We start from the raw sequence: 16,204 nt of genomic DNA, 5'->3' as shown, positions 1-16,204 counted from the left end.
GTTTAACTGGGAATAGTGGCTTGATTTTGTTCTCAGCAGGGGACTTTGACAGAGGATTTCTAAAAGAATACACAGTAAAAGTACTTCAATGTATTGTTAGTAGTACAAAGTCAAACCGTATCAATTTCATTATGAAAAAATAATTGTTATCATTCATCAAAGATAGCCGAAAACATGCAGTACTATGGAGGGGACTCTGATAGAGGATACAAAGTACACAGTAAAAGTACTTCCTTTTATTTCTGGTAGCAGTCAACTAGTACAGAGTCCAACAGTATCAGTTTTATTCAGAACTTGTTGTAAAAAATATTTGTATCACTCATTGAATATAGCAGGAAAGGAAATGAAGAGCAGCTGATTTGAAAAGACAAACTCGAGAGACGGCTGATTGACCACGTGCAGAATCGCTGTATAGTTTAAATCTCCTTAGTTACAATGTTGTCCATTTTACCCATAGGCTTATTATATTTACAGCCCCTAATAACATTAATTTTCTGGGCTCAATATGTGTCTTGGCTGTTTTCGTTGTGATCGCTAAATTCACTTTATAATATTATCACGATAACACTGACCCAGATCGCTGGATCGCTAGAAACACCATGCTCTGCTCAACCTCCCGCCCAATGGACTCAGTAGCGCCCCCTGCTGCCGTGGAGCATGTGTGAGTGAGCATGTGTGAGTGTGTTTGCCATAGGTTTGATCACAACCACGGTGGAATATTACTGCCAAAAGTCACGTGAGTGAGTCACGTGAGTTTTGGCAGTAATATTCGCCTTGAGAAGAAAAAGTGTTGTACTTGTAAAAAAAAGTTTTGTAGCTACTTGTACAAAAAAGTGTTGTAGTTGTAAAAAAAAGTTGTGTAGCCTAATTGTAGAAAAAAGTGATGTACTTGTACAAAAAAGTTGTGTACTTGTAAAACCTATGCTGAATTTGTCTCTGAAACATGATTTATTAGAAACATTTTATATGTTTGTTTGATAGATCCATAGGCCTATACGTTTTTACTTTGCAAAACTAAATGCATTAGTTTGCAGATGGTGTTTTGTATTTGCAAACCACATTGTGTTTGTTAGTGAATCATGAGGCATTTGTAAAACCTGTTTAGTTTTGTTTGTTATGGCAGGAAATGTGCTCCATAGACAGACAGACATACTGTGACCATAGACTGTATAAAGACTGTGACAGACAGAGAGGGCGGGACACGGAGGAACTGCGAGACAGCAGTGGTTGAAACAAAGTGGTTTAAAACATGGTTTTTAACTGGCCAGGGAGTGAAGAGCAGTTGAGAGGAACCGCTCTGACAGCTCTCTCTAGTCTCCACTGGGAAACAGCTAAAAGTCCTTCTGGAGGTAAGCAACGCTACACAATTACACCCAGTCTGAGAGTAAAAGCTTTCTCGAAGGTTCGTTTTGCTTTCTTACAACGTTACGTTAACGTGATCCTACAATATGTGTGTATAATACCATTACACCCTGAGCGTACAAGTACACAATTAATAGCGATCGTTCACTGTTTCAACTGGCATGCTGTGGCATTTAACCTCATCATCAACACACACACACACACACACACACACACACACACACACACACACACACACACACACACACACACACACACACACACACACACACACACACACACACACACACACACACACACACACACACACACACACGCACGCAGCAGTGGTGAGGTTCTCAGCCTGCCACTGACGTTCAACCAGAAAACATAAGCCGTTAGCTGTTAACAGTTAGCACACAGAGCTCACGTCTCCTCATATCTGTTCAGAAACTGGACAAAAGTTAAACAAGTACAAACCACAGACTGTCTGTGTCATGGCGAATACAGTCGCTGGTTTATTTATGTCTGTAAGCCGTTGTTGTGAGTGTGGACGGAGTAGGCCTATATACAACGTTAGTTTAGCCTGGTCGACACAATCTTCATTCAGAAAAAGTATTTTTAAAGTGTTTTTGCCTGCCGTCTGTCTGCAGACTTGTCAAGCATTAATTCATGGTTTTTACTAACTGGTATCAGTATGTTGTTACTTCGGCATCCTTTAGAAACGTGTATTAGAATTTAATCACGGTAAAATATGTTCATTTTGTTGTAGTTGTAGCTCCCGAGCCAGCGCGTCTTGTTTGAATGATGCGAGTAAACACAGCTGGCAGCCGTGGTGAAACCATGGGTGAAACTCGAGCGTTTAGAGCGATGGGAGCGAACAACGACCCCTGATAGATCTCGCGAGAATGTGTATAAATATAGATACATTTTCATAACAAAACAATGGGGTTGCTAAGCCGTTGCTAGGCCAATTGTTGGAGTTGCTATAGCAACTCCAAGCTACCCCCTGGCGCCGCCCCTGTTTTGGATAAAAAAATGTGCAATTAATCGCAATTAACTATGGACATCATGCGATTAATCGTGATTAAATATTTTAATCGACTGACAGCCCTAAAATATATACATAAACGGAAAATGTTGCATTTTACAACAGTATTTAAAGGATTTTCTGATTGTTATTATGTATAGTGAATGTTTATTTACCAACAGCTTCACATGTTCTATCAAAACCCAGGAAATTCCAAATTGATCTTAACGTTCGTAATATTTTAAATTGGTATAGAGGTTTGAAAGAATACCTCTGTTTGAGTCAGATACTCCTCCCACCTTTTGGGTGTCAACAGGCAGAGCACAAAGATGAGGCAGGCCTTCTCATAATTTGGACTGTGGGAGGGGATAGAACCAAGGCAACCAGCACATGAACAAGTAACTTCCAGTCTACACACACACAGGGCAGAGGGAGGATCAGAAAACACAGATTCACACACAGGAGCTGTTTGACAAGGTACAGGAGGCTCCTTCTGACACACTCTGACAGCTGAGGAAAAGTAAACTTCAAACATAAAGGAGGACCTGCTCAGAAGTCAAGAAGACTCATTGGAAAAAGGACACTGTTGCTTGGATCCACACACACATTTCTTCTTTTTTTACCGGTGAGTGTTGGAGTGATCAGTACGAGTGATGGTGTGATTTTTCTCTTCCCTCCCTCCCCTCTGTGTGTTTCAAATCTATTTATACGAACGGTGACTTTAGAAATATGCTAGTGCTGTGGTTCACTATCAGAGCGCTTGTTTTAGATGCAGCTGAGACAGAGGGGACAGGATTCACGGTTGTATTTGTTCTCGATGTGGTAGAGTGGAGTTTTGACAGGATGTAAAGGGGCAACACCCTCAGTCAAGGAGCGGCTACAAGAACACACAATCCAATAATCATTATCTCAGGAAACTGATAATACATTGAAAGAAGGGAAACGTTAAAGTATATGAGGTACTATTCTATGCTGGAAAAAGGCTGTAGTAATTAACCATAGCCACATTTTTGTCCAATGACGTTGCACCTGTCACATGAGCCCGGTCTGACTTCAGTTAACTATTTCTTGTGTTTGTTTTACTTCAGCAAAAAAGGGAGTTAGCATTGCTTCCCACTAGACCAAAGCAAAAGATTGTCAATGCAAAAAAAAGTGTTTTATTGTAAATGGAAAATGTGGTGTGCGTATATGAGTATAATACAGGAGGCAAAAAAAGGCGTGTTACAGACCTGGACAGCTGGACATACCTCGTCTTTTAAAGGGCCAGTCCACCCAAATTCTAACCAACTAACTGAATTACTTTGGTGATTGTGTAACTCTTGGAGCTCTGCGACTACCTCTATGCAAGGAGCTTGAATACGATAGTTCACAATGTTTTCTGTACAGAGTACAGAGAAGCAGTTTCTGAAAAAAAGGCTCTTGAAAGGTAAAATGGCTATTGATATTGGTAATTTAATTAACCAACCCTTTGAAGTTAAAGGTCCCATGTCATGTTTTTCCGGTTATTACCCGTCCCCTTGTGTGTTATGACTCTGCATATAAACGATCTGCAGAGTCACAAACCCTCAAAGTACACCCTGTCGGGAGTAAAACTCTAACACAGGGAAAACCTGTCCATGCTGCCCCGGAACGCCCTGGGGGGGGGGGGGGGGCTAGTGGAGCGTAGCAGCGGCGAAACTGTGGCGCGCTTACACTGTAGGCGTTTGGGGGTGTGGGTGCTAGTGGAGCCTCGCAGATGGGGGTGCTGTTAGTAGTCAATAGTGTTTTAGGTTTTATTATTTCAGAAGTGGCTAAAATGTAGGATGTGTGTTTAGCTATTTATTATTTTTTATTGGAAGGGTTTCCATTTTGTTAATATGCTGTTAATAAGCTCTTTACTGTATTGCCTGCCTGTGTTTCCCAACTAAGCTGTGTCTGGTGCCTTGCCCCTGCAACAGGTCGTATGACTGCACCCTGTTTCTGTAAGCTTCTGTTACCAAGCAGGTGATCGTGGTGGAAAGTTACCAAATGATGAGGTCCTCTACTCGAGAGCCCAATCTGCTCCGATTGGTTAGCTGGGGATTTGGAAACTTTGGCATTTCAACCTTTTTCTAGACCATTGACATGCATAACAACCTATATAACACACTACTGTACAGGAAAGGGTAAACCCCAAAAAGCATAATAGGGCCGCTTTAATACATCATTATTAAGAACATGAATAAATGTTTTTTTATTCATTTGATTCAAACCATACTACTCTAGGCCCAGATAACACTAGAAAGCCAATTTCAACAAAATCATGTTCAACCCAGAAATGAACCCAGCTCACACTGTCCGCTCCTCGCAGCAGTGAGCCGCGCAACGTCCCGCCAACACGGCACCCAGACCCCACGCAGCATTCTCATCTGTTTGTCATTACTGGTGTCATTTTCTGGTTGCTAACGCCATTGTAACACATAAACACTGATGTTCCGCTGTAACGGTGGTGGACTCATCAGAACAGAGTTGGTGAGCTGACTAATCAGAGCACAGTGGGCTCACAGGGAGGGGGGGGGGTCAGGAGCTCCAACAAGCTGTTTAGGACAGAGAGTGAATACACAGACTATACAGAGATGCTGTATGAGAAACCAATGTGAGTTTGGAACATTGAACAATGTAAATATATTCTAGTCGACCTCAACAATGGAATTATGATCAGTAGAAATGGCCATGACATGGGACCTTTAAGGTTTTATAAGTTATTACATGAATCCCCCCTTGTACTCTTAGTCTCCTATGTAAAATGTGTTGGCCACAGTCCAGCGGGTATATGCTTATCACCATATCCCATGTCTTTTTATGCTGCTGCAACACAAACATTTCCTAAATTGGGATCAATAAAGTACTTATTGACTGATCTTGTCTTAAAAAAGTATCCCCTCTCGTCAATTCATTAACAGGAGCAGGACATTTTAACTGGAAAAGATTTACGACAGAGTGTAAAGTATGGTATACTGCCCTGGATTTTATAACAAAGAACTGGGTTTAAAGTGAAACGGAGGTGAGGCTCTTATTATCAGAGAAGAGGCATTCTGGGCCAGTGGCCCCATTAGGTGCGGGCCATCCAATGATGTTTAAAAAGCTCTCGGGGTGCGGTGGGAGTCCCAGGCCCGGGCCCATCATGATCCCCCCTCGCTTTTAGGCCAGGCCCGGAAGCAGGCTATTCTCGTCCAGCATTGTGCTGCCAAAGTATTCTAACTCTGTCCATTGTGTCCGAATGCTTTCCATGACTCTCAGCGATTTTAGTGGGTCTGCACCTTAAATCCCTTCCATTATAGAGCGGCAGCGTTTTGCTGCGTTTGCTTTTGTATTCAGTCGGCCCGTCCCTCTCACCCCTCCCGCTAACGTTTGACTTTTCAGCTAACGTTACTACTTTTGCACTGAAACACTGAATACATGTGGGTGTAGCCATGTTCATATCCGAAAGGGCTCGGTATGGTCACAGCCAAAACAATTCACGATGATTATTTAATCGCGATGGTCCTAGATCCAACCATGAAAAAGTTACTGGAGCATCAAACTGCTGCTAATGTCCTGAGCGCACTTGTTTTTTAAAATACAATCTTTTTTACTACATAAAGTTACTACTGCAATGTTTGTAGTCTCTATTTGCATTCACACTCTGAAGTGATTAAGGGCTTTTATTGATGGCACATCATTTATTTATGACCCTTACAATTTGTTGAATCATGAGATAAAGAAACGATGAAATGCCAGCTCCAATGTGCTGAGTCATTTATCACAACTATGGGTGAAGATCCAACCGCAAGCTGCTCTGTTAGACATTTGCAAAATGTGGAACATGACAAAATAAAAGCTTGCCAAATCATCTCTCAACATGGTATTTATTTAGGGAGACTCTGCTTCCAAATAAGGAAATGGTGACCAAGCAGACCCCCTTGGAAATGAGAAGGTGCATCTCAAGGGGTTTATCCCAATAAATACAATATCTATAAACTCTATATACACAACATGGTATTTTTAAATGTTTACATCCACTTTGTAAAAGAAGTAATGAAACAATAGATATGTCACCCCAGTAAGAGTGCTTTTTCTTCTCAGTATTCTAGGAAGACGGCTTCATGGGTGAAAGATGAATCCCCGGCTGTCGGGCGACTGCTCAAGTGATTCTTCTGCAATGGACGATGTTTCCCAGCACACCCAGTGACTCCCTCCATCGCCTCCGCTTCCGGTGATGTGAATGCGGAAAGCCTAGGATGGAAGACCCACCAAGTGCTTATCTGAGGCACCGGAAATACGATCTTGACCACCAACTCCCCTCCTTCCTTGCGAGAAGAAGCACAACTAGCTGCTTTGCCGCCATCACCAACCAGACAAGGACCACCGCCAACGGGTGACAAGACTTCCAGGATGTTCGTGAACTTCCGCCGGATACGAAAGTGCCAGTTTATGCAGCTGATGACCACCTGCCTGGTGCTGTCGGTGGTGATGGTTTGCTGGGAGCAGCTGGACAACAGTGTGGTCAGCCACGTCAAGTCCTACTCCTACCGCTACCTGGTCAACAGCTTCGCCTACGTCAACAAGAGCCTCACCATACCCCGGGAGCAGGCCAAAAGCTTCAGCAACTTCCCCTACCTGCTGGACCACACGGATAAATGCGTCAGCAAGGATGTCCTCCTGCTCCTCTTCGTCAAGACCTCCCCAGAGAACATTGAGCGGCGGAACGCCATCAGGTCAACCTGGGGTAATGAGACCTACATCCAGAACGCCCTGGGAGTGACGGTGAAGGTGGTGTTCGCCTTGGGAGCGCCTCAGGCCAGGAACAAGGTTCCCTCGTGGAGCAAGAGATTTGGCTTTCAGGAGCAGCTCATCAAGGAGGACGGTCTCCACGGTGATTTGATCCAACAGGACTTCTTAGACTCCTTCCACAACCTGACTCTGAAGCTGATCATGCAGTTCCACTGGACTCATAACCACTGTGCTCACGCCCGCTTCCTCATGACCGCTGATGACGACATCTTCGTTCACATGCCGAACCTGGTGAGCTACCTGCAGGACGTGAGCAGCAGAGGGGTCACAGACTTTTGGATTGGTCGAGTGCACAGAGGGGCGCCGCCAATCCGCAGCAAAGACAGCAAGTACTACGTGTCGTATGAGATGTACCAGTGGTTGTCGTACCCCGACTACACAGCCGGGGCCGGGTATGTCATCTCCAGGGACGTAGCGGAAAAAATCTACCATGCCACGCTGACCCTAAACGCCTCTCTTTACATAGACGATGTGTTCATGGGCATCTGTGCCAATGCTGTTGGCGTGTCACCACAAGAGCACGTCTATTTCTCAGGCGAGGGCAAAGCGCCCTATCACATGTGTATCTATAACCAGATGATGACCTCGCATGGTCACGTGGAGGATATCTACAACCTGTGGAAGATGGCGACGGACCCGCACGTGAAGCAGAAGACCTCTGGACTCATAGGGAGGCTTCACTGCGCAGCCGTGAAAATAGCTCTCCTTTGTAAACCGTACTATTTTAACACCTACCCGTGCAAAGCAGCCTTTTTGTAGTACTATGTCAGGTTGCATTTGCAGACAGAGAGGAAGTGTGTCATAGATCATAATGCAAGAAGGACCATGGTTGCAAATATTACCTCAGTCCTTCAGTCGGACACCCATGTGAAAACACTGGAGCCTGTGTTATGTGTTTCCCGAGTCAAAGACACCACATGATTCCTGTTGTTCTTTGTTGTGTGTGAGATCTCCAACACTTCAATGACAACTAGTTTTAAACTTTAATAAAACTGGCTTTGCATTTACAGCTGAATGAGTTCTGAATAGTTTTTTAAAAGGTGCTGTTTACATGTAGTCCCAACACCATGCTCAGAAATGGAACAAGACTATATTGAGTATGATAAGCAGAAAATAACACAACGCAAAGTCTTGAACTGTGGTATGCATATGTTTCCGGTAAGTATCTAACAGTACAGCTTTGCAATGTTTTTTTAACCACATGAAAAATTGCACTTGAAGAAGCTAAGAAAAACACAGAAACTTTTCTAACATAGCATTATGTTTATATTTTTTATTTAAAACTTGTTTTGAGTTCCAAATACTTAATTGTGCTCCTTCTAGGTACAACCATTTTTTATCGTATTGTTTTTAGTTATTGGGCACATGCGACGAATGATTATTCTATTAATTTATTTTTCTATTTAGGAACAAACTGTGGTCCTAAAGACAAGTACATTTCTCATTTTAGCCCACAAACACAACATTTAAAAACTCCAATAGTAAAATGCAGAAGTAACAGTTTTGAGTTCCTGATATGTAAAGCAGGTCAGTGTCAAATCTAAAAATGTCTCCATGTCATAATGTGGGAAATTCCTCACAGTGATGTAGAACAGATGTCACAGACAACATTTCCTGTGCTGCAAATAACAATGATGTATATTAAGAAGCGACAAAAGTGTGGACTCTTTTTTTGTAATTAACTTTGTGAAAAGGTTTTTTAATTAAATAAATTCTCCCAAGTTAAAGTCAAAGTGTTTATTATTTTAATTAGTGTTAGTACTTGCAGGCATCAATAATGTCAATTGGTTGGCCAATAATAATAATAATAATGATAAATTCCATTTATTGAATGCTTTTCTAAATGCGCACTTGTTTTTTAAAATACAATCTTTTTTACTACATAAAGTTACTACTGCAATGTTTGTAGTCTCTATTTGCATTCACACTCTGAAGTGATTAAGGGCTTTTATTGATGGCACATCATTTATTTATGACCCTTACAATTTGTTGAATCATGAGATAAAGAAACGATGAAATGCCAGCTCCAATGTGCTGAGTCATTTATCACAACTATGGGTGAAGATCCAACCGCAAGCTGCTCTGTTAGACATTTGCAAAATGTGGAACATGACAAAATAAAAGCTTGCCAAATCATCTCTCAACATGGTATTTATTTAGGGAGACTCTGCTTCCAAATAAGGAAATGGTGACCAAGCAGACCCCCTTGGAAATGAGAAGGTGCATCTCAAGGGGTTTATCCCAATAAATACAATATCTATAAACTCTATATACACAACATGGTATTTTTAAATGTTTACATCCACTTTGTAAAAGAAGTAATGAAACAATAGATATGTCACCCCAGTAAGAGTGCTTTTTCTTCTCAGTATTCTAGGAAGACGGCTTCATGGGTGAAAGATGAATCCCCGGCTGTCGGGCGACTGCTCAAGTGATTCTTCTGCAATGGACGATGTTTCCCAGCACACCCAGTGACTCCCTCCATCGCCTCCGCTTCCGGTGATGTGAATGCGGAAAGCCTAGGATGGAAGACCCACCAAGTGCTTATCTGAGGCACCGGAAATACGATCTTGACCACCAACTCCCCTCCTTCCTTGCGAGAAGAAGCACAACTAGCTGCTTTGCCGCCATCACCAACCAGACAAGGACCACCGCCAACGGGTGACAAGACTTCCAGGATGTTCGTGAACTTCCGCCGGATACGAAAGTGCCAGTTTATGCAGCTGATGACCACCTGCCTGGTGCTGTCGGTGGTGATGGTTTGCTGGGAGCAGCTGGACAACAGTGTGGTCAGCCACGTCAAGTCCTACTCCTACCGCTACCTGGTCAACAGCTTCGCCTACGTCAACAAGAGCCTCACCATACCCCGGGAGCAGGCCAAAAGCTTCAGCAACTTCCCCTACCTGCTGGACCACACGGATAAATGCGTCAGCAAGGATGTCCTCCTGCTCCTCTTCGTCAAGACCTCCCCAGAGAACATTGAGCGGCGGAACGCCATCAGGTCAACCTGGGGTAATGAGACCTACATCCAGAACGCCCTGGGAGTGACGGTGAAGGTGGTGTTCGCCTTGGGAGCGCCTCAGGCCAGGAACAAGGTTCCCTCGTGGAGCAAGAGATTTGGCTTTCAGGAGCAGCTCATCAAGGAGGACGGTCTCCACGGTGATTTGATCCAACAGGACTTCTTAGACTCCTTCCACAACCTGACTCTGAAGCTGATCATGCAGTTCCACTGGACTCATAACCACTGTGCTCACGCCCGCTTCCTCATGACCGCTGATGACGACATCTTCGTTCACATGCCGAACCTGGTGAGCTACCTGCAGGACGTGAGCAGCAGAGGGGTCACAGACTTTTGGATTGGTCGAGTGCACAGAGGGGCGCCGCCAATCCGCAGCAAAGACAGCAAGTACTACGTGTCGTATGAGATGTACCAGTGGTTGTCGTACCCCGACTACACAGCCGGGGCCGGGTATGTCATCTCCAGGGACGTAGCGGAAAAAATCTACCATGCCACGCTGACCCTAAACGCCTCTCTTTACATAGACGATGTGTTCATGGGCATCTGTGCCAATGCTGTTGGCGTGTCACCACAAGAGCACGTCTATTTCTCAGGCGAGGGCAAAGCGCCCTATCACATGTGTATCTATAACCAGATGATGACCTCGCATGGTCACGTGGAGGATATCTACAACCTGTGGAAGATGGCGACGGACCCGCACGTGAAGCAGAAGACCTCTGGACTCATAGGGAGGCTTCACTGCGCAGCCGTGAAAATAGCTCTCCTTTGTAAACCGTACTATTTTAACACCTACCCGTGCAAAGCAGCCTTTTTGTAGTACTATGTCAGGTTGCATTTGCAGACAGAGAGGAAGTGTGTCATAGATCATAATGCAAGAAGGACCATGGTTGCAAATATTACCTCAGTCCTTCAGTCGGACACCCATGTGAAAACACTGGAGCCTGTGTTATGTGTTTCCCGAGTCAAAGACACCACATGATTCCTGTTGTTCTTTGTTGTGTGTGAGATCTCCAACACTTCAATGACAACTAGTTTTAAACTTTAATAAAACTGGCTTTGCATTTACAGCTGAATGAGTTCTGAATAGTTTTTTAAAAGGTGCTGTTTACATGTAGTCCCAACACCATGCTCAGAAATGGAACAAGACTATATTGAGTATGATAAGCAGAAAATAACACAACGCAAAGTCTTGAACTGTGGTATGCATATGTTTCCGGTAAGTATCTAACAGTACAGCTTTGCAATGTTTTTTTAACCACATGAAAAATTGCACTTGAAGAAGCTAAGAAAAACACAGAAACTTTTCTAACATAGCATTATGTTTATATTTTTTATTTAAAACTTGTTTTGAGTTCCAAATACTTAATTGTGCTCCTTCTAGGTACAACCATTTTTTATCGTATTGTTTTTAGTTATTGGGCACATGCGACGAATGATTATTCTATTAATTTATTTTTCTATTTAGGAACAAACTGTGGTCCTAAAGACAAGTACATTTCTCATTTTAGCCCACAAACACAACATTTAAAAACTCCAATAGTAAAATGCAGAAGTAACAGTTTTGAGTTCCTGATATGTAAAGCAGGTCAGTGTCAAATCTAAAAATGTCTCCATGTCATAATGTGGGAAATTCCTCACAGTGATGTAGAACAGATGTCACAGACAACATTTCCTGTGCTGCAAATAACAATGATGTATATTAAGAAGCGACAAAAGTGTGGACTCTTTTTTTGTAATTAACTTTGTGAAAAGGTTTTTTAATTAAATAAATTCTCCCAAGTTAAAGTCAAAGTGTTTATTATTTTAATTAGTGTTAGTACTTGCAGGCATCAATAATGTCAATTGGTTGGCCAATAATAATAATAATAATGATAAATTCCATTTATTGAATGCTTTTCTAAATGCGCACTTGTTTTTTAAAATACAATCTTTTTTACTACATAAAGTTACTACTGCAATGTTTGTAGTCTCTATTTGCATTCACACTCTGAAGTGATTAAGGGCTTTTATTGATGGCACATCATTTATTTATGACCCTTACAATTTGTTGAATCATGAGATAAAGAAACGATGAAATGCCAGCTCCAATGTGCTGAGTCATTTATCACAACTATGGGTGAAGATCCAACCGCAAGCTGCTCTGTTAGACATTTGCAAAATGTGGAACATGACAAAATAAAAGCTTGCCAAATCATCTCTCAACATGGTATTTATTTAGGGAGACTCTGCTTCCAAATAAGGAAATGGTGACCAAGCAGACCCCCTTGGAAATGAGAAGGTGCATCTCAAGGGGTTTATCCCAATAAATACAATATCTATAAACTCTATATACACAACATGGTATTTTTAAATGTTTACATCCACTTTGTAAAAGAAGTAATGAAACAATAGATATGTCACCCCAGTAAGAGTGCTTTTTCTTCTCAGTATTCTAGGAAGACGGCTTCATGGGTGAAAGATGAATCCCCGGCTGTCGGGCGACTGCTCAAGTGATTCTTCTGCAATGGACGATGTTTCCCAGCACACCCAGTGACTCCCTCCATCGCCTCCGCTTCCGGTGATGTGAATGCGGAAAGCCTAGGATGGAAGACCCACCAAGTGCTTATCTGAGGCACCGGAAATACGATCTTGACCACCAACTCCCCTCCTTCCTTGCGAGAAGAAGCACAACTAGCTGCTTTGCCGCCATCACCAACCAGACAAGGACCACCGCCAACGGGTGACAAGACTTCCAGGATGTTCGTGAACTTCCGCCGGATACGAAAGTGCCAGTTTATGCAGCTGATGACCACCTGCCTGGTGCTGTCGGTGGTGATGGTTTGCTGGGAGCAGCTGGACAACAGTGTGGTCAGCCACGTCAAGTCCTACTCCTACCGCTACCTGGTCAACAGCTTCGCCTACGTCAACAAGAGCCTCACCATACCCCGGGAGCAGGCCAAAAGCTTCAGCAACTTCCCCTACCTGCTGGACCACACGGATAAATGCGTCAGCAAGGATGTCCTCCTGCTCCTCTTCGTCAAGACCTCCCCAGAGAACATTGAGCGGCGGAACGCCATCAGGTCAACCTGGGGTAATGAGACCTACATCCAGAACGCCCTGGGAGTGACGGTGAAGGTGGTGTTCGCCTTGGGAGCGCCTCAGGCCAGGAACAAGGTTCCCTCGTGGAGCAAGAGATTTGGCTTTCAGGAGCAGCTCATCAAGGAGGACGGTCTCCACGGTGATTTGATCCAACAGGACTTCTTAGACTCCTTCCACAACCTGACTCTGAAGCTGATCATGCAGTTCCACTGGACTCATAACCACTGTGCTCACGCCCGCTTCCTCATGACCGCTGATGACGACATCTTCGTTCACATGCCGAACCTGGTGAGCTACCTGCAGGACGTGAGCAGCAGAGGGGTCACAGACTTTTGGATTGGTCGAGTGCACAGAGGGGCGCCGCCAATCCGCAGCAAAGACAGCAAGTACTACGTGTCGTATGAGATGTACCAGTGGTTGTCGTACCCCGACTACACAGCCGGGGCCGGGTATGTCATCTCCAGGGACGTAGCGGAAAAAATCTACCATGCCACGCTGACCCTAAACGCCTCTCTTTACATAGACGATGTGTTCATGGGCATCTGTGCCAATGCTGTTGGCGTGTCACCACAAGAGCACGTCTATTTCTCAGGCGAGGGCAAAGCGCCCTATCACATGTGTATCTATAACCAGATGATGACCTCGCATGGTCACGTGGAGGATATCTACAACCTGTGGAAGATGGCGACGGACCCGCACGTGAAGCAGAAGACCTCTGGACTCATAGGGAGGCTTCACTGCGCAGCCGTGAAAATAGCTCTCCTTTGTAAACCGTACTATTTTAACACCTACCCGTGCAAAGCAGCCTTTTTGTAGTACTATGTCAGGTTGCATTTGCAGACAGAGAGGAAGTGTGTCATAGATCATAATGCAAGAAGGACCATGGTTGCAAATATTACCTCAGTCCTTCAGTCGGACACCCATGTGAAAACACTGGAGCCTGTGTTATGTGTTTCCCGAGTCAAAGACACCACATGATTCCTGTTGTTCTTTGTTGTGTGTGAGATCTCCAACACTTCAATGACAACTAGTTTTAAACTTTAATAAAACTGGCTTTGCATTTACAGCTGAATGAGTTCTGAATAGTTTTTAAAAGGTGCTGTTTACATGTAGTCCCAACACCATGCTCAGAAATGGAACAAGACTATATTGAGTATGATAAGCAGAAAATAACACAACGCAAAGTCTTGAACTGTGGTATGCATATGTTTCCGGTAAGTATCTAACAGTACAGCTTTGCAATGTTTTTTTAACCACATGAAAAATTGCACTTGAAGAAGCTAAGAAAAACACAGAAACTTTTCTAACATAGCATTATGTTTATATTTTTTATTTAAAACTTGTTTTGAGTTCCAAATACTTAATTGTGCTCCTTCTAGGTACAACCATTTTTTATCGTATTGTTTTTAGTTATTGGGCACATGCGACGAATGATTATTCTATTAATTTATTTTTCTATTTAGGAACAAACTGTGGTCCTAAAGACAAGTACATTTCTCATTTTAGCCCACAAACACAACATTTAAAAACTCCAATAGTAAAATGCAGAAGTAACAGTTTTGAGTTCCTGATATGTAAAGCAGGTCAGTGTCAAATCTAAAAATGTCTCCATGTCATAATGTGGGAAATTCCTCACAGTGATGTAGAACAGATGTCACAGACAACATTTCCTGTGCTGCAAATAACAATGATGTATATTAAGAAGCGACAAAAGTGTGGACTCTTTTTTGTAATTAACTTTGTGAAAAGGTTTTTTAATTAAATAAATTCTCCCAAGTTAAAGTCAAAGTGTTTATTATTTTAATTAGTGTTAGTACTTGCAGGCATCAATAATGTCAATTGGTTGGCCAATAATAATAATAATAATGATAAATTCCATTTATTGAATGCTTTTCTAAATGCGCCTTACAACAGTACAATACAAACAACAAACAAAGAAGAAATGAAGTAAATGAGATATACACAACATACAGCATTATGAACTGGAGGAGTAATGATGTGGGGGAGGGGGTTTAAAAGGGAAATGCAAATCTGAAGGGCCGGGTTTTGAAGGCTTGTTTGAAGGATGATAGGGTTGATGACTGTCTGATGTGGATAGGGAGTGAGTTCCAGAGGAGGGTGCAGCAGTAGAGACAAGACTTTAGGAAGCATCTCTTCAAGAAGTAAGGCAAGGCAAGTTTATTTATATAGCACCTTTCAACACAAGGCAATTCAAAGTGCTTTACAAAAAATGAAAAACATTATGAAAATGGCATTTAAAAACAGTTATTAAAAAGCAAAGATATTAAAACAAACATTAAAAGAAAGAATAGAGTTGCAGCGGACCTGCAGGTTTCTGGGAGTTTGTTCCAGATATTTGGAGCATTATAACTAAACGCTGCTTCTCCATGTTTAGTTCTGACTCTGGGGACAGGAAGCTGACCAGTCCCTGAAGACCTGAGAGATCTGGATGGTTCATCATTTAGCAGGAGGTCAGAAATGTATTTTGGGGCCTAAACCATTCAGTGCTTTATAAACCAGCAGCAGTATTTTGAAATCTATTCTTTGACACACAGGAAGCCAGTGTAAAGACTTCAGAACAGGAGTGATGTGATCCACTTTCTTAGTGCTAGTGAAGACTCGAGCAGCGGCGTTCTGAATTAGCTGCAGCTTCCTAATAGATTTTTTAGTGCGACCTGTGAAGACACCATTGCAGTAGTCCAGTCTACTGAAGATAAAAGCATGGACAAGTTTTTCCAGATCCTGCTGTGACATTAGTCTTTTAATCCTAGATATGTTCTTTAGGTGATAGTAGGCTGATTTAGGAACTGTTTTAATGTGACTGTTGAAAGTAGTCACATAACCCCCCGTCAAACTACAACATGTTGTTTTTATACTACTGGGTTAGCTTAGCTGAGCCTTAGAGCACAAAGACTGGAAACATCTAGCTCGGCTCTGTGTCTACA

General features: G+C 42.9%; 3 protein-coding genes across 4 annotated transcripts; all 3 read left to right on the top strand.

The window, feature by feature from the left end:
- Window positions 1–1,228: 1,228 nt before the first annotated feature.
- Window positions 1,229–8,889, top strand: LOC117462804 (lactosylceramide 1,3-N-acetyl-beta-D-glucosaminyltransferase A-like). Of its 2 annotated transcripts, none has more exons than XM_034105134.2 (2): window positions 1,229–1,349; window positions 6,455–8,889. In XM_034105134.2, the coding sequence occupies exon 2, from the start codon at window positions 6,764–6,766 to the stop codon at window positions 7,919–7,921; it is 1,158 nt and encodes a 385-aa protein (XP_033961025.1). In that variant the 5' UTR covers window positions 1,229–1,349; window positions 6,455–6,763; the 3' UTR covers window positions 7,922–8,889. The 2 variants fall into 2 exon arrangements, with proteins under 2 accessions (XP_033961025.1, XP_033961024.1); XM_034105133.2 differs by lacking the exon at window positions 1,229–1,349 and adding an exon at window positions 2,640–2,996.
- Window positions 8,229–11,966, top strand: LOC117462806 (lactosylceramide 1,3-N-acetyl-beta-D-glucosaminyltransferase A-like). Its single transcript, XM_034105135.2, has 2 exons — window positions 8,229–8,320; window positions 9,532–11,966. The coding sequence occupies exon 2, from the start codon at window positions 9,841–9,843 to the stop codon at window positions 10,996–10,998; it is 1,158 nt and encodes a 385-aa protein (XP_033961026.1). The 5' UTR covers window positions 8,229–8,320; window positions 9,532–9,840; the 3' UTR covers window positions 10,999–11,966.
- Window positions 11,306–14,325, top strand: LOC117462807 (lactosylceramide 1,3-N-acetyl-beta-D-glucosaminyltransferase A-like). The gene is made up of 2 exons (XM_034105136.2): window positions 11,306–11,397; window positions 12,609–14,325. Exon 2 carries the CDS (start codon window positions 12,918–12,920, stop codon window positions 14,073–14,075), a length of 1,158 nt encoding a protein of 385 aa, XP_033961027.1. The 5' UTR covers window positions 11,306–11,397; window positions 12,609–12,917; the 3' UTR covers window positions 14,076–14,325.
- The last annotated feature ends 1,879 nt before the right edge of the window (window positions 14,326–16,204 follow it).

This window comes from Pseudochaenichthys georgianus, chromosome 17 (assembly GCF_902827115.2).
Source record: "Pseudochaenichthys georgianus chromosome 17, fPseGeo1.2, whole genome shotgun sequence".
In the NCBI taxonomy this organism is placed as follows: domain Eukaryota; kingdom Metazoa; phylum Chordata; class Actinopteri; order Perciformes; family Channichthyidae; genus Pseudochaenichthys; species Pseudochaenichthys georgianus.
This window is presented reverse-complemented; position numbering and strand designations above follow the sequence as displayed.